Source organism: Cryptosporidium parvum, chromosome 8, assembly GCF_000165345.1.
Source record: "Cryptosporidium parvum Iowa II chromosome 8, whole genome shotgun sequence".
NCBI classification, from domain to species: Eukaryota; Apicomplexa; class Conoidasida; order Eucoccidiorida; family Cryptosporidiidae; genus Cryptosporidium; species Cryptosporidium parvum.
This window is the reverse complement of record NC_006987.1, coordinates 801,794-826,654: the sequence shown is the minus strand read 5'-3', so window position 1 is coordinate 826,654 and position 24,861 is coordinate 801,794. Positions and strand designations below refer to the sequence as shown.

General features: G+C 31.0%; 13 protein-coding genes across 13 annotated transcripts; 4 read left to right on the top strand and 9 right to left on the bottom strand.

Moving 5' to 3' along the window:
• Positions 1–19: 19 nt before the first annotated feature.
• Positions 20–1,207, bottom strand: cgd8_3190 (endoplasmic reticulum oxidoreductin; the record flags this gene model as incomplete). Its single annotated transcript, XM_627215.1, has 1 exon — positions 20–1,207. The coding sequence occupies one exon, from the start codon at positions 1,205–1,207 to the stop codon at positions 20–22; it is 1,188 nt and encodes a 395-aa protein (XP_627215.1).
• Positions 1,208–1,336: 129 nt separating this feature from the next.
• Positions 1,337–3,832, bottom strand: cgd8_3180 (protein phosphatase regulator like HEAT repeats containing protein that folds into a alpha-alpha superhelix; the record flags this gene model as incomplete). Its single annotated transcript, XM_627214.1, has 1 exon — positions 1,337–3,832. One exon carries the CDS (start codon positions 3,830–3,832, stop codon positions 1,337–1,339), a length of 2,496 nt encoding a protein of 831 aa, XP_627214.1.
• A 958-nt stretch (positions 3,833–4,790) lies between these two features.
• Positions 4,791–5,099, top strand: cgd8_3170 (hypothetical protein; the record flags this gene model as incomplete). Its single annotated transcript, XM_001388397.1, has 1 exon — positions 4,791–5,099. One exon carries the CDS (start codon positions 4,791–4,793, stop codon positions 5,097–5,099), a length of 309 nt encoding a protein of 102 aa, XP_001388434.1.
• Positions 5,100–5,199: 100 nt separating this feature from the next.
• Positions 5,200–5,568, top strand: cgd8_3160 (hypothetical protein; the record flags this gene model as incomplete). Its single annotated transcript, XM_627213.1, has 1 exon — positions 5,200–5,568. One exon carries the CDS (start codon positions 5,200–5,202, stop codon positions 5,566–5,568), a length of 369 nt encoding a protein of 122 aa, XP_627213.1.
• A 16-nt stretch (positions 5,569–5,584) lies between these two features.
• cgd8_3150 (hypothetical conserved protein) lies at positions 5,585–6,166 on the bottom strand (the record flags this gene model as incomplete). Its single annotated transcript, XM_627212.1, has 1 exon — positions 5,585–6,166. A coding segment is annotated over one exon (582 nt), but the record flags the coding sequence as incomplete, so codon positions are not given.
• Positions 6,167–6,410: 244 nt separating this feature from the next.
• cgd8_3140 (MRP like MinD family ATpase of the SIMIBI class of P-loop GTpases) lies at positions 6,411–7,478 on the top strand (the record flags this gene model as incomplete). Its single annotated transcript, XM_627211.1, has 1 exon — positions 6,411–7,478. One exon carries the CDS (start codon positions 6,411–6,413, stop codon positions 7,476–7,478), a length of 1,068 nt encoding a protein of 355 aa, XP_627211.1.
• An 873-nt stretch (positions 7,479–8,351) lies between these two features.
• cgd8_3130 (apicomplexan specific protein) lies at positions 8,352–9,908 on the bottom strand (the record flags this gene model as incomplete). Its single annotated transcript, XM_627210.1, has 1 exon — positions 8,352–9,908. The coding sequence occupies one exon, from the start codon at positions 9,906–9,908 to the stop codon at positions 8,352–8,354; it is 1,557 nt and encodes a 518-aa protein (XP_627210.1).
• Positions 9,909–10,700: 792 nt separating this feature from the next.
• On the top strand, positions 10,701–11,498 carry cgd8_3120 (hypothetical protein; the record flags this gene model as incomplete). Its single annotated transcript, XM_627209.1, has 1 exon — positions 10,701–11,498. The coding sequence occupies one exon, from the start codon at positions 10,701–10,703 to the stop codon at positions 11,496–11,498; it is 798 nt and encodes a 265-aa protein (XP_627209.1).
• A 63-nt stretch (positions 11,499–11,561) lies between these two features.
• cgd8_3110 (12x WD40 repeat containing protein) lies at positions 11,562–14,414 on the bottom strand (the record flags this gene model as incomplete). The annotated part of the gene is made up of 1 exon (XM_627208.1): positions 11,562–14,414. A coding segment is annotated over one exon (2,853 nt), but the record flags the coding sequence as incomplete, so codon positions are not given.
• Positions 14,415–14,612: 198 nt separating this feature from the next.
• cgd8_3100 (valyl-tRNA synthetase) lies at positions 14,613–17,741 on the bottom strand (the record flags this gene model as incomplete). The annotated part of the gene is made up of 1 exon (XM_627207.1): positions 14,613–17,741. One exon carries the CDS (start codon positions 17,739–17,741, stop codon positions 14,613–14,615), a length of 3,129 nt encoding a protein of 1,042 aa, XP_627207.1.
• Positions 17,742–18,039: 298 nt separating this feature from the next.
• On the bottom strand, positions 18,040–18,744 carry cgd8_3090 (proteasome activator p28/ Ki autoantigen; the record flags this gene model as incomplete). The annotated part of the gene is made up of 1 exon (XM_627206.1): positions 18,040–18,744. The coding sequence occupies one exon, from the start codon at positions 18,742–18,744 to the stop codon at positions 18,040–18,042; it is 705 nt and encodes a 234-aa protein (XP_627206.1).
• Positions 18,745–18,899: 155 nt separating this feature from the next.
• cgd8_3080 (Swr1p like SWI/SNF2 family ATpase with a HSA domain at the N-terminus probably involved in chromatin remodelling) lies at positions 18,900–23,015 on the bottom strand (the record flags this gene model as incomplete). Its single annotated transcript, XM_627205.1, has 1 exon — positions 18,900–23,015. One exon carries the CDS (start codon positions 23,013–23,015, stop codon positions 18,900–18,902), a length of 4,116 nt encoding a protein of 1,371 aa, XP_627205.1.
• A 286-nt stretch (positions 23,016–23,301) lies between these two features.
• On the bottom strand, positions 23,302–24,837 carry cgd8_3070 (serine/threonine protein kinase KKIALRE; the record flags this gene model as incomplete). The annotated part of the gene is made up of 1 exon (XM_001388396.1): positions 23,302–24,837. The coding sequence occupies one exon, from the start codon at positions 24,835–24,837 to the stop codon at positions 23,302–23,304; it is 1,536 nt and encodes a 511-aa protein (XP_001388433.1).
• Positions 24,838–24,861: the final 24 nt, after the last annotated feature.

Here is a 24,861-nt window from a genome sequence, read left to right as displayed (position 1 = left end):
AATGCTAACTATTTTTCGATCATTCTTTTTTCTTGTGAGTAATTTCTCTTCTCTTATTTAAATAAGAACTGACCCTACGCTTCAAACAGAAGAAGAAAACAATTGCAATAAATAATGAGAAAGCCAAGAATATCCTCACTCTAAAAGTGAACAAATCAATTATTGTGATTGAGGATGAAAATATGTAAAGTCCATTTAAATATGTTACAAAATATGTGGGGTTTAATATAATATTTTTTGAGCCTCCCAAAGCTTTGACTGTTAAATCGAGTGTATTGCCTTTAATTGTGCCATGTAATATACACTTTTCGCATTCAACGCAGCCTAATGTAGAAATAAAAGTTTTGAAAAATTTTTCTAGTTTTGGAAGAAACTGAGGAGGAATAATATTTCTCTTGTATTCTGGTCTGCATGAATAATAATGACTTTTGTTGAAAATATCCTTAACTTCTTCTTTTAATTTAGTGTTTTCAGCCGAGTTATCTAAGTCTTTCATAAACTTATCAAATGATGGACCCAATATACAAATTGATTGAACAATATAATGAAACGTAACTAAAAGATTTACTCCTCGATCTTCAAATAATACAAATTTGTTAATGAAATTTAACAAACTATAATCATAATCATCGTCACGAATCTTTCTATATCTTTCAGATGCATGAATAGCAATATTACTCTGGACTCCTGATATTAATTTTTTAAGTAAAGGAAAATCAACTTTTTCTATTTCATAATATATGTGACGCCAAACTTCGCCACCTTTATACTGTGTGTTTGATGGTGGGTTTTTAAGCATGTCTACCTTCGTTTTTTTCTCATTACAATTCCCATTATCAGCAATATTTATGTCATTGGCTTTATCAATTCCAAATAGAGTTGAAGACAAGTCGCTTTCATTTCCCATTACCTGACACTTTCCCGTGTCACCACATGAGTTTCTTTTGTTTTCTTCAAAAATACAGTTCTGAGATAAATCAAGTGCAAAAATGCGAATTGAATTCATAAGTCTAATTTTTTCCATTTTTTCTTGTAAAATTTGTGCATCTTGAAACAATTCATTGGTTGTTGGAAGCCCATTTAAACGTAAATCTGGACGGAATCCATTTCTTTGTAATGATTTGAATATAAAAATGACATTTCCGTCTCCAATAAGTTCTAAAACCGTCAGATAAAACGATAAAATATGGGCTGCTATTAAACGCATTATCAATTCTCAAACAGAAATCTCAAGCTCGCAAGCAAAGTGTTCTTATGGCGGCCACTTATCCTAGATTAACTAAATAATTTTCAATATCAAAAACCTACTGCTAAAGGTGGCTTTTTATTTACTAATTTATGAAAATCTACCTAATCCTGATCTTATTTCTTTTACATAAGTGTCCGATTCAAAATGTGAGCTTCCTAAAATTTGCTTTAGCGCAGATAAACATGTATTTATTCGTTGTTTAACTTGGATTTTGAATGCATTGCTTTGATCTTTCTTTTCCAAAATAGTTATTATGATTGACAAATTTTCCAATGCCTTCAATACTTCTTCGATAATTCTTTTTTCATTAGAAAGACTACTATCCGGAATGGAAAGTATTATTCCAAGCATCTCGAACAGTAAAAGAAATTTATCAATTGAACAGTTATTATCATTTTTTATGAAATCAATTTCTTGAATGATTATTAGAATAAACTCATAGAAAGATTTCTTGCCCTTAATTACTGTCAAAGAGAATATCAGCAGTTTCTTTGTTAGCTGCATCAAATCCCATTCTAATATATGTGAAGTTTTATAAAAATGAACATTAAAAATGCTTTTCGTTAGACTTTCTAAGTATTTAAGTATTGAAAAATTGCTCGAAAGATATTCCCTTACTTCATTGTACTCCAATATGTTTAAAAGCATGTTAATACACAAAGCTCCAGACTCATTGGGGCCAAGCTCGGTATCAAAATTTGTGTTAAATTCATGATCTGCCGATAATTCATTTGAAATTATATTGCAAGCGCTATCTATCAATATTGGAACAATACTTTCTAGTAATCCCCAATTCTTTGATAACAAAATTATTGCACCCAAACGTATTCTCGCATCCTTTTCGTCTAATTTGTTTCTAAAAGCCAATAAAGAATTGTTCCAAAATTCTGATATTATTTTTTTTGAGAATTTTGGATAATAGCTCGATCTCAATACAGTTTGGTGTTGCAATAACTGCAGTACACTTATCCAAATTCTGTCGTTTGGATCAATTTTTAACAAAAAATCATCATTGCACGTATTTGTAAAATATTTAATAGCGATTTGGATGGTGTTTGTTGCTATTTTATCGCTAGACTTCAGAATCAAGTAGTAATCTTTGTTTGAATCTACTAAAGATGAGTCGTTTGAGAATAAAATTGATAAGATTTCCTTGCTTGATGCCAACAGAATCTTTGCCTTATTGTATGTAATTTTATCTTTTTGGTAATTTTCTATTGTTGTTGTGAGCAAAAGTACTGCTAAACGTAAAAGATCAGAATTTTCTATATTTCTTCCAATAGTCTCATCTACCAAAATTTTTAAGCTACAAAAATATCCAACCATCCCTATTGGGCAAAGGTCGCAAAAAAAATAACAGTTTTTGAGTTGCTCCCTTGTCTTTTCGTTAAATATTGAAGGGTTTAACAACTCTGCAAGTACCCTTGCAACTTTTAAAGATTCGCATACAGATTCCTGATCGCTGGCAAAAATTTCGTCTATTATTATTTCAGAATGTTTGTACAAATTTCCATTTTTCAAAAAGTACGTAGACTGTTTAAGCTGATAAATTATGAACTCCTTAGAAATCCTTGAAAGAATTTGTTTTTTTGAAATAATTTTTGAGTAATCGAACCCTTGAATTCTAGAAATTTTGAGAATGAGTAAAGCAACAGAATACCTTACTTCAACATCCAAATCATGTAGATACGTAAATATTTTTGGCAAATAGCCATTTATTATTTTTTGCGATAATGGGTTATTTATAATAGCATTAATTCCATTTACCACTGCGACTCTGGCAGTAATTGAATGCTTGTCTTCAATACATCTTAGTGAAAGCGTTGATAAAATTTCATGAATTCTCTCAATTGGAGTTATCTCCCAATATAATGTTAATATTCGACAAACAGACTGAATGGCTGCTACCCTTACTTCCGAATGGTTATCAACAAGTAAGTTTTGTAATATTGAAAATTGATTATCTAGTTCCGAATTATAGTTTCCTGCAGAAAGTGATGGGTCAATTAATGGGAATAATATTGCAAGTAGAGCAGTTGTATTGAGCCTAACTTTCCAATTGGCAACTGAAATATATCTCCAAATTAATGGATCATATAACCTTAATAATAGTTTATTTACTCGAAAGTCATCACGATTACTATGAAAACCGTGTAAAATTAGCCTCATTCTGAGAGCAATTAAGGGGTTCAACTTAATTGACCCAATACAAAAAGTTCTTTGTATCGCTTCCTCGAGGTTTTGCATTCTTTCTTCATTACTCTGATTACTATAGTCTAGCCAAAGAATAAATAAAATATTTCCATAGCATATTAATAAACTTGAACTTAGCTTGGGAACAAAAGATTTTATAATATTGACCAATTCATTATGTATGTCGATACTTAGCTTTGATATCACTCTTGAAATAAAATTCTGTCCTTCAACATTCTTTACAATAGTAGAAGAATATAAACAGGAGGTTAAAATATTATTTAGTTCGTCTTCACTTCTAGTTTTAATGAATTCATCGAATTTTCTATTGTACGAACATATATCTGCAACTCTAAAAGAATTTCTTTTTTTACTTCGAATTCGATCCATACTTTAAAAGATTATTGAGAAAATGATTAATAATTCTATTATCCCAATCAAAGCATGCTGCGTCAACTATTATAGCTATTTAAGCACCAATCCTGTTAAAACTTGATAAATTTACTGTTCAAACAAGCTTGTATATACATGCTTTTATTATGTGGGGGCAGTGGCGCGATAAAACAGCAGTTGTAGAAATGCCAGACACCTATACATTAATTAGCTTAGAGTACCATTAAAAATTACTCCATGATCAAATCTACTATGTTTTTATTTATTAAATGTTTGAATTCATTAATATTGATATCACTTATCTCAATATTTCCTGTATTGATGCTCAGTAATATTGGTGCTTTCAATTGTCTGCCTATATTGAATTAGTTAAATCAAAAATTTAAAATAATTACTTACACAAATACGATGAAATAGATGTACACAATTCATCCTCTCCTAATAATGATGAGGATGCGAATTCATCGGATATACTTTTATTCTTGAAATTTTTCGTTTAGCCACAAAAAATTGACGTTTGCAACTTACCGAAAGAGGAAATGATACAGATAACAATTCAATGTTAGAAAATTTCCCAACCCATACATAGAATGAAGCTCCAAAATCAATAACAATCACATTTATATTTTCATTTTCAAAGTAAATAGTCCGTCTCTTGATTAACTTCATTTTAATGAAAAATCATGTTGGCGGAATTCATTTGTTTTGATAAATATGAATATAATTGAGATATATCGTGATGGAATTAAATGTTCATATTCTTTTATTATTTCAATATTTTCCTTTGTGATTTTATTTAGTTTTGTAAAATTTAAGAGAGAAAAAAACGAGTTGATTCAGATTGAAGATGAGAATTTAAGGCACCATTCCGATTTTAAAATGACAATTTGCATAAGACAAGGTAAGTTAAATGTTAAATATTAAACTGTCATCACGCTTATGAACAGATTTAGGAATGGGTAGAGGAAAAGTTGCTTCACAGTGTGGGCACGCAGTACTAGGTGCTTATAAAAAAGCGATAAAAAGACACCCCAAAATGGTAGAAGCCTGGGAAAGATCTGGGCAGGCTAAAGTTGTCTTGAAAGTTAGCTTCAAAGAGCTACTTGAATCTGAAAGGAGAGCAAAAGAAAAAAATATTACAAGTTGTTTAATCAAGGACGCTGGAAGGACGCAAATTGCGGCAGGAGAGTACACAGCGATAGCAATTGGTCCAGGTCCATCAGAATTAATAGATGAAATTACAGGAGAGTATAAGCTTTTGTAACAAATAATCAAAACTGAGTTTTCGTATTTTTCTAGAATTTTCTTTTTTTTTTTTTTTTTACTTCATGCGCCATAAATAAGTACTTCATAAAAATAAGGAAATGTCATTTAATATCCTTCCATTCCAAATCCTATTTGATGGGAGATTGCCAAAGGAAAATCCCTTCAATAGACTTTATAACAGCACTCAGTCTCAGTTAAGTGTTAGTAATAAAGTAACTAACATAGTATTAAGTAAATCTTTTCGTGGAAGAAAGTTAAATGGAAGAATAATTCATTTGAGTAAATCAAGCCATTCAATATTGATTTTATCTAAAAATAATTCTCAAAAAAAAATGGATTTAATTATTGATAAATCTTTTAACCAAGTAACATATTGGAATTATGATGACGAGATTAAACAGTCGGATGATATTCCTCAATTTCTAAATGTTATTCACAATTTTAATATTTTGCACAGAGAAACTTAGAAAAACTATTAATTAATTAATATCTATTTCTTTTTAAAACCTGCTTTCTATACCACTTTTTTCCACCCTTTAGCTTTGTTTTTTGTATCTCGGAGTACTTTTTATTCGTCCATCTTTGGGTTTCTGAATTATTGACTAATTCATGTAAAAGAGATATTCCAGATATCTTTTTATTAGATCTATAAGTTGAAGAATCATCAGATAGGCCAGTTTTCATTTTGTTTCCGTCAATTACGACCCCGAAGTTAAACTTTATCTGTTTTTTAGTTAAATGCTCGGACTTATAAAATCTCCCTGGGGCTGTAGAATTTCGTAATTGCAGAGCCAACAACTCGAACTTTTCTTGCTCTGTTTTTTCATGATCATGAAAATTGTGCCAAGATGATAAATTTGGCTTTTTATTGCTCTTGAATTCCCCTGTTTCGAGATTGTTGGTAAAACTACATACCAAATCCGATTCTAATTTATATCTTGGTACCGCACTCTGCTTATCAAATATTAATTTATGTTTACCTATTTCAATAATGCCCTTAATCAAGAATGAATTGTATGAACGTTTAACATTAAGAATTATGAACTTACCGAAGGCCTTTGCGTATCAAACTCGTTGCTCCCGAAGGATGATAAATAAATGTCATTAAAACCTAGAGGTAAGGTAATACTGAATAATAAAGTTGAAAGTTAAGACAAAATAATGAATAAAACGCTATTTTCTATATATCTATAACTCACCTTGAAAACTCTTTATCTTTATCTAATCTACTCATAATAATTGAAATAATATTTTTTTTGAAATTTTATTGCGCCAAAATTCTGTTATAAATTTACTTTTAAATGCAATTATGAAGATAGCCTCTAATAGAATTGCAATTTTCTTCGGTGGACTAATATCTGGTATTATATTTAAGGATTATTTCAAGACATTTTCCAGGTTAACAATAAACTATTTAAAATCTATTATTTTTTCCATTTCTTATATAAAAACTGATTCAGTTAATTCTAAATACCAAAATCATTTTAATATTCAAATTGGCAATTGCGTAGGAGTTGATTCTCCAGATGCAGGAATCGCAGACTCTTGTGCAGGATGCCCAAATGCACTAATATGTGCTTCTGGACAAGCAAAGAAAAAGCCTACAGAGAATATCGAAAACTTATCAAAAATAAAAAATATTATTTTGGTTCTATCTGGTAAAGGAGGTGTAGGAAAATCAACTATATCTTCGCAAATATCATGGTGTTTATCATCGAAAAAATTTAATGTTGGGCTTTTAGATATCGATATTTGCGGCCCATCCGCACCAAAAATGATGGGAGTGCAAGGCAATGATGTACACATTTCTGCGAATGGCTGGTCCCCAGTATATGTTAATGATAATCTCTCAGTTATGTCCACTGCATTTTTACTTCCTCAATCTGATGATGCTGTAATTTGGAGAGGCCCAAAAAAAAATGGGTTAATAAAACAGTTCCTTTCAGATGTAGTTTGGGGTGAATTAGACTTCTTAATCATTGATACTCCTCCAGGTACTTCCGACGAGCATCTCTCTATAGTTTCATATTTAAATGGTTCAAATGTGAATGGAGCTCTGATCGTAACCACTCCGCAAGAAATTGCACTACAAGATGTTAGGAAGGAAATTAATTTTTGTAAGAAAGTGGGTTTAAATATCCTTGGGGTTGTTGAAAATATGGGGATGATTTTTAAAAATGCTGAGCATGATTCTTCAGTTAAAGATATGTGTGACAATATGGAAGTAGAATATCTTAATAAAATACCATGGGATAAAGAATTACTGTACGTATGCGATTTGGGTCTCTCTATCTGCGAAAAATTCCCCCAGTCGCCATCTTCAATCGGAATTAAAAAATTAGTTGATATAATAATTTACCAATCAAAAATTAACTAAATTTTTTTCATGCGCAATTATTAACAACTCCCCACAGCAATGCAAGTGCATGCAACTGAAATTTTAATACTACCACTTTTAAAATAACAAGTAAAATAATGACATTTGATATGAGAGTCTTTTTTTTAACTATTCTTTGTATAATATTTTCACTTTCTTCTGCAGCCCCTGGCAAAATTGAACCAATTGCAGGGACCTCGAATATTGTTGAAGAATTGAAGTCAACAGTTAATAAAATGAGAGAGATTCTTGTTCAAGCTCCAGAATCGCATTTACAAGGTAAGGATTCGTGAATATTGTGCGAAAGAAACCTTATTTTTATAATGCAGAGAAACTTCAAGCTTTCATTTCATTGGGAGAATTGGAAAACGATATTCAAGATTTATCTAATTTATTCAATAATAAAAGGTGAGTTTTCACTCATTACCAAATCGATTTATTGGCTTTTAGGCTGCTGCTGATACAGTCGTCTAATGATATTGAGAATGATGACGATCAAGAGGACAACGAGAGCGAGGAGTTGAACCAGAACTCAGAAGGTCAAGAAGATACTCCCACACCGGTAAGTAATCAAATTTAGCAACATTTTTATATGACAAATTTTAGGAGGAAGCAGAGGAATTATTGAAGCAACTAACCACTAAAATTTGGAAAACAACTGATGAAATTTTGCGTGCTCACACAGGCATTTCGTAAGTTGAAATATGAACTCTTTTATTATTAATTCCGCAAAAGTGGATTGGTAGGCACACTCCCAACTAAAACCATTTCATAATGGAAAGTATTCAAACCTCAAACATAGATATTTCTTACAAATTAGAAAAAGAAAACTAGTATTTTTATATACTTAATGTTTCCAAATATAATTATAATTTAATTGTTAAAATTAGAGTTGGTGTTTTCTGATAATTTTGTGTTTTCAGAGTTTAGCTTTGAACTGCTCAAAGTGTTATTTAAATTTGAACTAAGTTCAATATCTTTTTTTTTAGGTGAGATACTGTTTTGAAACGTCTTTTCTGTATTAATATAGATAGTTCCACTATTGCTTGAACTTCTAGAAAGCTTTGTATTAGGCACGACATAGAATTCTTTTTCCATTTTCTTACGATATTCAATAGCTTTTTGTCTTGCGCCCTCATCTCCAAATTGAAAAACTGAAAACCCTTTTGTTTTTACACGTCCATTTTCTTTCCAGTTTGCACGCCAAAGTTTGCGTATTTTGTCGAAATATACCCCTTGAATCTCACCATTCCTCCTCGGTCTTTTCTTTGGTTGTATTGTATTTTGTTCGTTTGATAAATTACCTGCGGAGTTTAGTTTGTTTTTAGAATTATTTGCAACTGCTGTTGCAACTGCTACTGCTTGAATATGTTGAAAAGCTGCCATTATAGGCCCTTCAATTTTATATTCTGTAGGTGAAAGTGTTGGTGCAGTGCAAACCGAACCATAAGGCGAAGAGACTGCAGAGTTTGAATTCCAATTATTCGAAATAACCAATGAATTATTAATAAATTCATTAGAATTATAATCGTCCGAAAGAATGTGCTCCTTTCTATCAATTAGCTCATTTTTTATCTTCTTGTCTTCGGCTAATTTTTCATTATCATTTGTAAAACTACCGTTTTGTTGTCTAGTTATCGAAAAATAGAAATTCTTATTTATTGAATTGTAGATATTATCAATTAGATTACTATTATTTTGTGACGGCACAGAGTTGAATATATCATTTTCTAGTAACGAAAATGGAATGACATTTGCTTCATTTAATCCTGATAATACTAATCCTGAATATTTTGCATTTTCTTTAATAATTTCATGAAAAAAGCTAGAATTACATTTATCGGAGAAAAAATCTCGTCCTATTTTATCTTCAAGCAATATTTCTTTTTTACTTTGAATTTGGGCACATGTTTTAACGGGATGTGAATTTTGTAGCATGGCAATTGGGCCATTAGAAGTTGTAGCTAAGCTCCTGTGTATATTTGGGTTAAATTCAAAATTAGATGGAGAATATTCAGGCTCTGAAATTTTTCTATACTCATCTAGCTGTTTAATTATTGGCCTTAGAATAAATATAGGCATTGAAGAAGGGCGTAAATTTCCCAAGCATCTAAAAATTAGCCTATATGCATGAAGATCTTTGAAATTGCAGGCACCAATAATTCTCTTCCAATGAAAATAGAAGTTTTCTTTAAATGAGCCCCATGTAGGAATTATGTTATAAATCTCTAAAAGAATATCAAACAATTCTGTTTGTAACTGCATGAAAATTTCATCTCTTCTATTATTCGTATAACTCATATTTCTTGATGTATCTCTAATTTTTATACTGTAGTTTTGAGAAATTATATTTGCCTCTAAATCCTCCTTTCTTTGCAAATCTTTGATATTGTCATCTTTGAAATCTAAATCATTATTCTGTTCTGTCATTATTCATACTTGGAGTTTAAATTAATAAAACGGATAATTCTATCTATTTAAAAGAATTTTCTTCCCTGAATACAGCTATTCCTTCAGCTATTTTGGGAAATATGAGAAGTGCTCCTATTTCCAAGAATTAAATCAATATTGTTCAACTTAACTATCGATTTAGTCAATTCTCTCACCCTTTAATTATTTAATATCATTGTGTGTAGTGCTAACACGCGCTTACACACTTTAATGAAGATCTTAATTTTATTAATTAAAACAAAAAATACAATTTAATAAGAAAAAAAAATATTACAAATATTAGTAAAATTAGTTAGATTTGCTTATTTGACTATGCTAAACACTTAATTATATCTATTAATTATCATTAAATATATTTATAAATATAATTTGTTTATTATTTATTTATTTTTTTTTTTTTTTTATTAATATATTACATTCATTTCGGAATTTCAAAGGAGAAATAAAAGAATAGACTAGAATAACTCATCCTGTTCTTTATTTAGTTTGTAATAAATCATTTTTCCGTTATAATTCACACATTTATTGCACTCGAATATAATCACACGAAACAAAAGAAAATGGCAATAACTGGCTACTATAATAAATATGAAACTATTGTCATTTTTTAAATTATTCTCCATAATATCTATTTTATCTGTTATATATGGATATACCTTAGGATCTCATATTAACCTGATTAAAGAATTAAACCCCGTCAGTGAAGAAGGAATCTGTAAACTTTAGCCATAATGGATTCAGAAATACTACCAGAGACTATTCCAAGTTTCAATGAAAGTGTCGATACAAATACACGAAGACAAAAATAAAACTTTGAATAGTGGCTATAGTCCAAATTATTTAGAATCAGAAATAGAAACAGCAAATAAACAAAATTTAATAAAATCTGCAAGTTTTCAAACCCACTTTGGCTTAAAATTAATAGCAGAAGAAAATGATACTTTAAATAAAACTGAGAAAGAAATTCATTCAGGAACTGCAAATGAGACAAAAAAGATTAACAATGATATTTATCACTCAAGGAGATATCCGGCTACTGAACTTAATGGTCCATTTTTTTTCTCATTTAATCAAGAACCAAACCTTTATAATGGAACAACTTCTTTGGATTCAAAACTTGCGCTAAATGATAATGCCATAACAGAGGAAGAATCTTCAAATTACGATGAATCTCAGTCTTCTAAAAAAAATAGCCGTCTGTTTGCTAGAAGGATAACTAAAAATTATTCTAATGAGCATCCATATATTAATCCATTTATACCGATTAGAAGTCAAGAAACGGAAAATAAGGAGGCAAATCAAGAAGCAATTAGTTTCCCCGTAATTATAAGAATAAACCCAGAGTACATAACAGGAAACAAACCACATGAAGATGAGACAACAGATCCAAATGTTAGAATGAAAGAATTCAAAAGTAATTTCAATTCAATCAAAAGTTTTCAATATTCAATATTAAAGTTTGAGAAATTAGATTCTCAAAATGAAAGTTTTGTGTCCGAGTTCAACTCTATGTCAACATCCCTCATTTTAAATAACCCAAAGAATTCTACTGAAACAGAAAAAAACTAATAATACATTTAATTCAAAAATAATTAATAGAAAATTGTGTTGGAAACTAATGAATATTAAAAGCTATTCGCCATATTTTCTTCTATTGTTAACCGTAATCTCCGAATTGTATTCATTACCTTTTGTGTTAGTACATTTACATGTTAAGATAATCAAACAACCATTCATTTGACTTTTTTGTGACTTTTTCTGTCTCAAGCCAACTCCCTTCTTTAATAAAGAAAGCCACTTTGTGGAATTTGTGTAAAATAAACCGTAAATTAGTTTATTATTAAAAAGAAAATTTTCACATAAATCTCTTTTGGAAAAGTCTTTATTTAAGTTGCTATCAAGCAAAAATTTGGCTTTATTAAAATAACTAGAAAACTCAATTGATCTTTCGGGGAAAAATTTATAATTACATGTAAATGCATCGATCTTTTTAAATCTTGGTAATTTATATACTGGACCGCAAAGATCTTTCTCTATTTGTTTCGATTCGAGAGGATCGATTTTTGTTTTGTTATATTTGTTATTATTTGCTTCTTCATAGTTATTTAGATAAATGTAACTTGTATTTTCAATTGTATTCATAATTATAACATCTTGAATATTGTACTCATCTTCTTTTGAATCACAATCATACAGCATAATCCATTTAATATTCAATATCGGTCCATGCAAAATTGGAGAATATTTCTTTTTAGGAACTTTATAGATATTCGATGATTTATCTGTGAAATCTTTATGATTTCTTAGGTATTCCTTCGGTATAGTTTTTTTCAACCTTATCGAATAAAAGTAATACTTTCCGTCGGACATCATAACAGAAACAATATCACTATCACGATTATTGAAAGATATAGAAGCAATTGGTGTAGAATAATTATTTTTTGAGAAAGGATCAAAAACTTCGCTTTCTAAATTTGTTAGATCCGCTTCCAATTTAAATGAATCAAGGTCAATAATAAAAGTATTACCAAAACTTGTTAACACCGCAAGCCATTGATTATCTGAGGAAATACTTAATTCAGTTATTTTCCCAATTCTAGAATATTCATTATTAATCCGATGTTTAAGTTCTAAAGAATAAATAATAATATCTCTTTCGATGTCAATAATAAAAATTTTTGGACTTATTTTTGGGTTATTCTTGCAATCTTGCATGAAAAAACCACCAATAATTAAAACGGTATTTGTTAGAAATTTCATGCAGGTAGCAATCACATTGTTGCAAGATTCAAGTTGAACATTATTAATATTTAGGCTTTGCAGATCAATATGCAATGCTCTTATTCCAGAGTCAGAAAATGAACTTACAATATAATCTCCGTCTATGCTTAAGGCACTGCAAACAATAATTTCATTTTTTTTGTTGGAAAGTTTAATGTCTAATAATTTGATTGGTTGCACTGGAACTAAATTAGAGACATTTTTATCGTTATCAGTGATATTTGAGCATATATTATTTAATTTACTATAAGTAATTTGAAATGGGTTTATCAAAATTTTTCCGGAACCTGATTTAATGCTAGTTATTTCGGGATCTGAAATGAACCATAATTCAAGATTTCTTAAACTTTGGTGAAGTATTAAACGTTCACTTTCTGCTATGTGAATATTTTGTGGGTTTTTTAATACTCCTGTAGGAAGAGCCAAGAATTTGAGCTTCGAAGAAGTAGATACAAATTCGTAATCATTGTTAGAATTCTTTTTACTGCGCTCAAGAGTCAACCAAATAATCAATTTTCCATCCCAGGTTCCAGATAAGGCTAATGGCCCATTTATTTGGGGTATAGCTACGGTTGCAACTGAACCTATAGAAGATGAATGCGGATAACAAAATGAACTAGGAAGCCACTTTCCAGATTTCTCAGAATGGTCAAAGTTTTTTGTATTAATATATGTTACCACACGCCCATCAATTCCAGTTGAAACAATAGTAGTATCTGAGGCTTTAGTGCTAATATTTCCGAGTTTTGAAAGCGTTAGAACATCTCCATGGTGATGCTTAAATGTATTTATTGCCGTGTAGGTGATTAGATCCCAAACTACCACAGTTCCATTTGAATCTCCGCTAAATAAAATATTATCAGACTCTAGAGTCACTAAGCACCATATTGATACATTTTTTGAATTTCTTTTATCAGTTGATTTTTTACCAGTGCATACCGACATCTTATTAATGCACATTCTTGTTTCCAGATTATATTCTAGAATTATTCCATCGCTAGATCCTGCTATTATTGTATTTTCATTTAGAAATGTAATTGAAAGGAGCTTATTGCTATGCTTTGGCAATGAATACGAAAATGAAAGTTCATTGTTTAATAAACTAAACATTTTAATCGATCCATCTGCACATGCCAAAGCTAAATTTTCACATGATGGAGATAAAGAACCTTGAAAAATTGCACCTCCATAAGAAAAAGTAGTTTCCAAGGTCATGCCAGTGCTCAAGTCCCACTCGATAATTCTTCCGTCGAGACCCAAACCTACAAGTCTGTATTTATACAAATCAGACATATTAATATAATTGCTAGATACAGAGTGTAGAGATTTTCTCAAAGGAGATTTAGCAGGAGATGTGCATGCTGTAGTATTAGTACAGTCACTATCAGTTTCACTCAAATTTTCATTTTCTAAAAATGAATTACTGTCGATTAATTGAGAATTTTGAAACCCAAGATCTGAATTAGATTTTTTCAAAAAGAATAAACTCCTCAAAGAATATTGCTCAATACTTAGAATCTTCAGCCATGAATGAAAAGTAATTGTATCAAAAATGGTAATACTTCCTTCTTTTTGGGCAACAGCACAAAAGTAACCATTAGGAGTTACTGCCAGACACTCAATTTCCTGATTTTTGCTTTCAATAAAGAGTTGGCATTCTAAAGCTTCCATATTATTAACAAATAGAGTGTAGAAACAACAATTTCATATAAAAAAAAGATTAATTCCTCCTATCTCTCAATTTATCGATTACTATTATTATCTAGTCTAAAATTGATGTTTATGGTGCGCTCCACGGGAGAGCGGGGTAAATAAACTAGGCGCCATATTTTGCTTTATTTTCATTCTGTTTAATTAATTAATTAATTGCAACAATACCCTTTTTGCAAAAGTAATTACATGCTATTGATTGATGAGGCTCTCTATATTTGAATGCGCGACTCTAAGTGCATCAATGGTAGAAACAAGCTGATCAATTTTTTCATCATTGAGCTTTTTAACAGATTCTGGAACTTTATCATATGATGAAGATGACTTTTTTTTATTGTATGATTCAAGGGATTTAACATTTGAATCAATTTGTTTTTCTATTTTTTTAAGCGCTATAGATAAGTCCACAAACTCTGGAGGCTTCAAATAATAAACAGTCTTTTCATCTACAATGTCTAGCAAACAATTTTTTTTTAATTCATCAATCTCATCTATACTTGGATTAAGAAGCACCATTGTTCCACCTATTTGCGATAGCTTTGTAACGAATGCGGCTGCAACGTTTGAAATGAGATCTATGTATTCGAGATCTGTTCCATTGTAAACTACATGAACTTTAATATTTATTTTGTCTTTGTTTGATATTCCTAGTATAGCTGTTAATGAGCGTATCTTTGTAACAATATTCATCATTTTTTTAAATTCGTGATCTCTGGAGGATATAAGTCCATTGTGAACGAAAATTTGTGGGAATTCAGATGTTGATATTGAACTAATTATGGAAGATCGTGTTACTTGTTTAAATCTTTGATATAGTTCTTCTGTAACAAATGGAGTTAAGGGGTGTAAAAGCACTAATCCGTACTCAATACAAATAGATAAAACTTGTGCTGCTGTGTATGCATATCGAAATGACGATTCAATATTTTTAAACCTACTCTTAATGAGTTCAAGATATACATCACAGAGCTCATAAAGCCAAAAATTGTAAGTTGCTGTTACAACATCTGAGAACAAGAAATTATCGAATGACTCCTTAACACAATTAATGCAGACCATCAATCGATAAAGAATATAATAATCTTCCCACAATAAGTCTTCACTATGGTTTGAGAATAGTTCGTTAATCGTTATCGCTTCGAAGTTTTGTTTCATATGATTTGCAACGTTTTCAATGTTACCAAATGCAAATTTACAAGCATTCCATAGTTTATTGCAAAAATGTCTATATGCAACTACACGTTTTGTATCTAGGTTAATGTTCCTTCCTTGCTTTGTGTAAGCTAGTAGACCAATTCTAAGCGCATCTGCACCACATTCAGGAATTCCATCAGGGAAGTCTTTAAGGTTATTCTCCTTTGATTTTTTTATTTCTTGAAGAGGGAGATTTCCTTGATCAAGCTTTTTATTTAAATCATCAAGAGAAATACCTTCGATGATCTCAATTGGATCAATTACATTTCCAAGTGATTTTGACATCTTTCTTCCTTGTGAATCGCGTACCATTGCATGTAAATAAATAGTTTTGAAAGGTAATTTATCAGTACAAGCAAAACTCAACATGACCATTCGCGCAACCCAAAAGAATAATATATCTGATCCAGTTTCTAAAAGAGTTGTTGGAAAAAATGTGGAAAGATCATTCAGTTTAGTTTTTTGGTTAACTTCATCTGGCCACCCAAGAGGGGAAAATGGTATTAAACCAGATGAAAACCATGTATCAAGAACATCGCTATCTCTCTCAACATGAAAGTCACATTCACTTAAACCATATTTTTGAATTGCTTCTTTAATCGCTGTCTCCTCATCTTTGGCAGCGACCCAAATTTCTTCTGTTGAATTTAATTTACTTGAAATAATCTTGTATGCAGGTATTCTGTGCCCCCACCAAAGTTGCCTAGAAATACACCAATCTTGTATATTTTCCAGCCAATAAAACCATGTTTGTTCATGAAATTTGGGCTCGATTTGGAGTTCATGATTCTTCACAGCTTTGCATGCCTTTTCAGCAAATGGTTTGCAGTTCATCCACCATTGGGGAATAAGGAATAATTCAACTATATCATTTGACCTTGAGCAAATCGGAATCTGCATTGCTTTTGAATTAGGAGTTTTTTCAACTAGTAGTTTAATTTTTTCTAATTCTTTTTCAACCAATTCTCTGCATTTGAAACGGTGTATTCCAGAAAAAATTCCGAAACCAGGGCCAATATTTCCGTCATTAGTGAATACTGAAATGAACTTGAGTTTTTCAAATAATGGCTCGCTTTTATGCTTTTCATTATATCTAGATGCAATTTCAAAATCGTTTTTATCGTGGGCAGGGGTAATCTTTACACAACCAGTTCCAAATTCTGGATCTACGTGTTCATCTGCAATGATAATAATCTTACGATCCTTGATAAATGGATGTAAGCAATATTTCCCTATTAGAGATTTATATCTATTGTCTTTTGGGTTTACTGCAATGGCGACATCCCCCAACATAGTCTCAATTCTGGTTGTAGCAACTGTTATTTTTTCAATATTAGTAATGTTTTCTGGCATGAAGTGCCATTCATGTGTTTGGCCATGCTGTTCTAATGGATAAGAAAAATGCCATAGAACTCCAACTTCGACAGTTTTTTCATAACCTGGAATCCTAATTCTTGAAGGCTTGTTAACTTCTAATAGATCAACCTCTATATCTGATAAGGCTGTGCGGAGATATGAACACCAAGATACAAGTCTAGTTTTTCTAAAAATATACCCTTGATTAAACAATTGAATAAACGCATTATTCACTGCTTTAGACATGTTTTCATCCAAGGTAAAAAATTCTCTTGACCAATCCAGCGAGCATCCAAGTCTACGAAATTGAGAACAGATAGCAGATCCATGTTTTTCTTTCCACTCCCAAACTTTTTTAAGAAAATTGTCTCTTCCTAAATCATGTCTAGTGACGTTATCTGTTTGATGAATAATTCTCTCTACGACAGTTTGAGTTGCTATGCCGGCATGATCTGTGCCTGGAATCCAAAGCACTTCTTTGCCTATTAATCTATTATAACGGCATAAACTATCTTGAATTGCTGCAGTAAGTGTATGACCCAAATGAAGCCTTCCCGTAACATTAGGGGGAGGAAGGGCAATAACAAATTTATTTTCAAAAGGTAGATTGCTTGCCCTTTCAAAATTTGGGAGATATATTTTTGATTCACACCAAATAGCGTCCCAATGCGACTCCACTTCTGATGGATTATAAGATAGTGGCATTTCGTGTTTTAAACTTGGTTTGTCTTTCAAGAAGTCAGCAAACAACTTAAATTTATCAGTTGCCATTGCTATAAAAAAGAAATAATAAAAATGGAATCAGTGTATGTGTTAGAAATCGAATAAATAGTTTATTGCTTATATTTATGTAGTTATTCGTGATTTATTATGAATATTATTTTGTCTTCGAATGCAATAATTATTCTCGCTAAATACTATAAAATTCACAATTCGACAGAAGACGCTTAATGGCGTACAAAGTTTTTAAAAAAATTGAAAAAAATTTATCTAGATAAATCCTATATAGGAATGCTGAAATACTAATTATAATGCAGAAACGTCAAACACGAATTATTTGTAAATAGTTCTAATAAACCATACTCGCACCTTCCGAATTACGAGGCTTACTCAGCTTTTCCCAATTTTTAGTTAAAAGGTCGTGTAGCCATGCATAGTTGTTTCTCATATCAGCTATCGAGCAACGCAATGAGACCCAATATCTCTCATCTAATTCTCTGACTGCTTCCACATAATCCTCAACGTTGGGATATTTGATTATTTTCGATGAGAGCCTCGCCCTTTCAGAATAGTACTTACATACGCTTTCGTACAATGAAAATGTTGCATCTTCAACTCTACCAAGCTCCTGGATAGTCTCTTCTTGTATTCCTACTCCGAAATTATTTCCGTCTTGAATTTGGGGAATATTTAGTTGTACCCATAATTTTATAGAACTAACCATTTCAATTAACTCACTAACTTCCTGTTTAACATAGGCGACTAGTTCTTTAATCTGCAGATTCGAATAAACTTTGCCATTACCGTTATTAACAGGCTTTAACTCCTCAGAAGATAAAACTGATCCTGGTTTATCAGAAATTTTCATTCGATTGTTTAGTTGAACTATTTTGGATGGAATCCGTTCTCTTAAATGTATCGTAACCTGCTCAGACAAGTCCTTCCGGAATTCCATGCACCCCTTTTTAACTTCTGAATCAATTATCTCAATACTTGAGAGAGATATGGATGAGTATTCACTCCAAAGGGTAGATTCTCTTGGTCGTTTATTCATTGAAAAAAAAAATATTGTATTTGACTAAAAATGAGATGTGTAGAATGATTAGGCGCCTAATTAATGGCAATAAAAACAAATATATAGTAATATAAAACTTTTTAATTAATTAATATTCATCTTGCTTTTACAATCAACATCTCTGTAATCAATAGCTAATCGTATGGCAATTCACCCTGCGAATATTCGGATAATGAATTTTCAATTGAGCTGTCACTATTAATATTATTAATTTGAAATTCTAATAAATCAACTTCATTTTGAATATCTAGAGGAACTGACACACTTTCAAAAAATTCAATACAATATTTGAGTAAGTTATTCAGCGTGATATTTGTAGTTATGTCATACTGATTAAAATTACCAACATTGTCTTTTTCTAGGGTTCTGTTTGATTCAACCTTATGCTTTATTTTTTCTTCAAATTCATTAATAAAATCATCATTCTCTGTGGCAATTTCTCTAGAAGATTTCTTCAGCGCATTAATATCATCTAAATCTTCTACTGCAGCTAAAACATCTTCAAATTCTTTCTTTTGGTTGTCATTAAAATTTGCTGAAGCATTCGAATCGGCAGTTGAGCTTTCATGGAGTACCCTTGTGACATAAATACTGTTATTATCAGAATTAAGCATATTCTGATTTCTTGACCCAATCATTTTTTGAATATCGTTTTTTGAAAAAAACTCTGAAGTGAAGCGGCCCTGATCAACAACAACATCATCTAATAATCTCTTTTGGAGCTGCTTTTTAAAAATGCTTTCCTCAATTGTCCATTCAGAAACTAGCCTATATATGTTTACATCTCTTGTTTGGCCAATTCTATGGCAGCGATCCATTGCTTGTCTATCCATTGCTGGGTTCCAGTCAGAATCATAAAAAATAACAGTATCTGCGCCAGTTAAATTCAATCCAACCCCACCAGACCTAGTTGATGAAATAAATAGATAAATTCGTTGATCTCTGTTAAATCTATTCACAAGTTTTTGTCTGTCATCAACTTTAGTGCTTCCATCTAATCGAAGATAGTTGTATCCTCGGTAGTTTATGAAGGATTCTAAAACATCCAGCATTTTGCTCATCTGCGTGAAAATGATACATCTATGCCCTTCATTAAAGAGTTTATGTAATAATCGAGAAAGTATTTGGAATTTTCCGCAATCATCCTCAATTATTCTTCTAGGAGGAACAATACACTTTTTAAAGAAGGAAATATTATGTAAATATGCATTTGAAGAATTGATTAAATTATCAACTTGTAAAGAAATATATGAGTTGCAAAAAAGCTCATTTTTAACGAATGAATATTTACCCTCTATAGGAATGGAAAAATTTGTTGAAATAACTTTTCTCTCAAGAATCATGTTGAATTGTGATAACATTGGGAGCTGCTTGCGAAAATTAGGTTTCACAAATAATAATTTGCTTGGAAACATTTCTAAATTAATTAATTTAGCATTCATTTCATTGAGAGTATTGTAATCAATTGACTTATATGATATAGCTGTATTTTTATAAGATTTTTTTCGATTTGAAAATAAATTAGGAAAAGTTGAGAATGAAAATGTTTTTTCACCAACCATTTTTAACTTATTTTGTATTTGATCAAAAATAAAATTTCTACAATCTTTTCCATAAACAACATTGAATGGTGAACCAAATTTTATGCATGGTTTACTATCACAATTGGTATTTTTAATTTTATTTGAATGAAATATTTGAACCGATTCATCCAATAAATGTGGGTAGTCACACGAAGGTCTCCATTCGGATGCAATCTTTCGATTATCCTCTTTATAAAATAAAGAAACACTCTCTGTTGAGTTAATAACACTATTAGATTTATTTTTCACCTTGTTATTAGAAATGTGGTCAAGTATGTATTTATTAACATCTTTTGTGTACTCGGTACTTTTTGAATCCATTCCTATTAAGGGGGAGTTGAATTCAACAGAAGCTAATCTATCAAGACCAATTCTTATAAAACGGTTTATTTCCAACAGATTCTCAGTTCCTATAGTACGTTTGCTGAACAATGAATTTTCTATGTTGTAATTACAGGATTGCATTCCAGTCCATTTTTTGTAAGTTAATTCGCATTGTGATTGTGCTTGAAACTTACTCATATGGATTTCGTTGTATAAAATAAAAATATTTGGTATATTCACAAACCTGTGATTAGTTAATTTGTCAAACAGAGTCGTGTATTTCGACTTATTAGTTTTTTTGCCGATATATAGGTAATTATTTGTCGAGATATTTTTTCCCAGTCCAGGCACATTAGATGACATTGTAATACATATATTTGGGAAGAATATTAGCGAGCTAAATGAATAATTTATCATTAGTTTTTTTTCAACAATTGGCGTCTTAATTGTCCTAGGTTCAAAAAGATCAGGATGATTACAAACCTTTCTTAACTGCATTAATACATTCATCAAGCCAATATAATCTCCGCCAGCAATAGTATTTTGAGTTGTTTTACTTTCAAGGAATTCATCATATAGCTCTTTTTGACGCTTGCTTAAGGGACACTTAATTACATGTTCAATTTTTGATGGCATTTCCTTTTCCACATCCTTTTTTAATCTTCTTAATAAAAAGGGTCTCAACACAGAGTGAAGTCTACTTAATAAATTTCTTTCATTTTCAACCTGCTGATTTTCAATGGCAGTCGTTAAAGGGTCGGAAAACCAAGTTTTAAAGTCATGATGCGATGTGAATATATGAGGCATCAAAAAATGCAGCAATGACCAAAGTTCCATTAAGTTATTTTGTAATGGTGTGCCTGTAAGCAAAAGTCTTCTTTCAGTATTAAATGATAACATTACTTGCCATTTTTGAGACTTAAAGTTCTTGATATTTTGAGCCTCATCTAAAATTAAATATTGCCATTGTTTCCTTTTAAATATATGTGCATCTTGTAAAATTAAAGTATATGACGCAATACATACATTAAATGCATTAGGATCGTTCCATCCAATCCTTTTCTTCTGTCTCTCTTTTGGAGTTCCAAAGTACGTGATAACTTTGAAGCATGGAAGCCATCGTTTAAATTCCATTTCCCAATTCAACATTACGCTGGTAGGTACAACAATTAAATGTGGCCCCCAATTTTTCATATAGCAAGCAAGATATGCAAGGAGCGAAATAGTTTGAATTGTCTTTCCAAGACCCATTTCATCAGCAAGGATTCCATTTAATCCTTTTTTGTACAATTTGACCATCCATTCGAGTCCAGCAACTTGGTATTCCCTCATATTATTTTTTAGAAGAAAAGGGATTTTAATTTGATCGATTGAAACTTTTGCGAGAGCATTATTAGTTTCCAAACAATTTTGTGGATTGTTTTTTTCTTCTAGGTTTGCAATAGCTTTATCAATTGGAGTGTTTGCAACATTGCTCAATGTTTCAAATTCATCTTTCAGACTAAAATCATTTTTTTTATCTGTGTCATTCATTTCTTTTTCCGTACCCAACTCTTCTTCAATATGTTTGCTAATAGTGGTTTCAACATACTCTTCACAGTAGTCGTTTTTTTTACGTTTTATTGCATCTCCAATATAAGCATGGTCTGATTTATCTCTTTTTAAATTATTTTTTTTGTCGTAAGGATTACCATAATACTTTAAGTACAACTCTTCTAAATTTAAGCTTGCATCGTTATTCAGTTCATCTAACTCAGCATTAACTTCATCACTATCAAAGTCAGAACTTTCCATTTCTAGATCTAATTTATTGTCAACCTTTTCAATATAGTCCCAATTGTCTGTTTCGAGATCATCTTCACTATCAGATTTACTTTTTAAATCTATTTTGCAGTATTTATCATTTGGTTGAGTTTTTTTTCCTGAATCCTCATTAGTCCCAAAATAAAATTTTTCAGTTTCAGATACAAGTTTATCAAGTTTTTCGAATTGCTTGATTCTCAAAAGCTTATTTAATTCGCTTAGCTTTCGATGTCTCACAATCTTAGAAATATTATTCCAGAATTTATTGATGTTTACTGAAATATTTTTTGAAACAATCCTTAGACGTTTATCTTCTTCTTCTTTTCGTTTTTTTAATCGTTGGTTTTTGGTCTGAAGGTATCTAATTGCACATTGAGCAACTGCTTTAAATGATTTTATTTTCCATTTGTGTTCATCTATGAAACATCCATACATCCATTTAGACTCCTTAATTAAAAAATCGCGATGATCCTCATCTATCTCTTTTGGAGGTTCTGGTTCAATTGATAATTGACTTTTCTGGAACCTAATTTTAGACATAGTAAGAGCTAGGGCCAATATTACCAGCCTCTATTAACATTAATAAGTAATTTATTCAAAACTCATTAAGAAGCATTTAAAACTACAAATATTCACAGCGGGAATGGGCAAATTACGCAATTAATTAAAAAAATAACTAAAATATAGAGAATGAATATTAATAGTAACTGATTGCTACTATAACAAGTTGGTGGTATTTATTATTAGAAATTCTATATATATCAGCTTATAATATAAATCTAATTAATTCCTTTTGGCTGTCTACATTATTATTTTTGGATCGTTATTACTTTATATTTTCTTGCGTATCAATATTCGACAAATTCTTCAAATTGTTTATATTTTTAGGTGGGGGTGGCAAAATGTGTGGAAATTTAGGGAGTGAAATTTTTTCGCACCAAATTTTTGAATTATAAAATATACCGCTGTGTGGCAAAGGAGTAGATTTATCGTCCGGAGTAGAAGGGGCAGTGGTTTTGTCATCGTTCAAGACACACTTATTTTTTGCGTAAGATTGATCAAAATTCTCCGAGAACTTATTTACACCATCATTGTCTTCGCAATCATAATTTTTTCCTCCGTGTTTTGCGGAGGAATGACAAGACTCAAAAAAAATTGGCAATGAAAGTGACTTAGACGATGAATCTGTAATATTTAAAAGTGAAGATGAAGCGCACTCCAGCTCATATTTAGCAAAGCCTTCAGTCCCGTTAATTGAGGAGAAAAACGGATGTAACAACAACTCTTGACAATCTGGCCGCATCTTCGGATCGATTGTTAGAGATTTTTGTAAAAAGTCAAGCGCTATAAGATCAACTTTTTTTTCGTACCTCTCTTTGATTGAAATTATTTGGTATGGAGGAATTACTGCGCTTGATTGGCTTAACTCAGTGTTGTATCTTGAATTTGACCCCGATATAAATCCATTATAAAAATGTTTTTTGTACGCGTCGTAGAGCCTTTTGTCTGATTCGAGAATGCCTTGACTTTTACTATCTAATTTTCCTATAGTATTTCTTATTAAATAAAGTTGATCAATATCGCTTGTTCCTGGAAACAGCGGTTCTCCATCAATCAGTTCTGCCATTATACAACCAACTGCCCAAACATCTATTCCAGGCCCATACTCCGTACTTTTTACGAGCAGCTCAGGAGCTCTATACCATCTCGTAGAAACGTAACTTGTAAGTGGACGGCTTGCTACGCATAAACTATCCACTGATTTTGACAAACTATCTTTAAATTGATTTGAATAACTTTTGTTTTGTTGAATGAACCTTGCGAACCCAAAATCGCAAAGCTTAAGTTCCAAGTTCATGTTTTTCTCAATTTCTTTAATTAAAATATTTTCAGGCTTAACATCACGATGAATAATTCCCATAGAGTGACACTTCTTCAATGCTGTTAACAACTGGTAAATACTTGATCTAATTATTTCTATAGGTAGCCCTTTGGGACTTTTTTCTAAATATTGCAGAAGCGTCTGTGGAAAATACTCTAACGATAAATAATATCTGTTTTCATGTAAAAAAAAATCTTTTAGTTGAATGATATTCTTCTGACCATATAGTCTCCTAAGTGTTGCAATTTCTCTTAGAATTTTATTATGAGAAAAATTTGTATTTACTTTACCATTTGCTGAATTTTTTGTAACATATGAATTTTCGTTCTCGTCTGAATAGATTGTTTTAAACTCTTTAAGCGCAACAATTTCGTTAGTAACAAGATCCATGCATTTGAAAACGACCCCAAATGCACCTTCACCTATTTCGCAAATTGTTTTGTATCTATTTAAACCATGAAGAGTACATTTTCCTTGCATATTTACTTTACAAGAAAAGCCCTG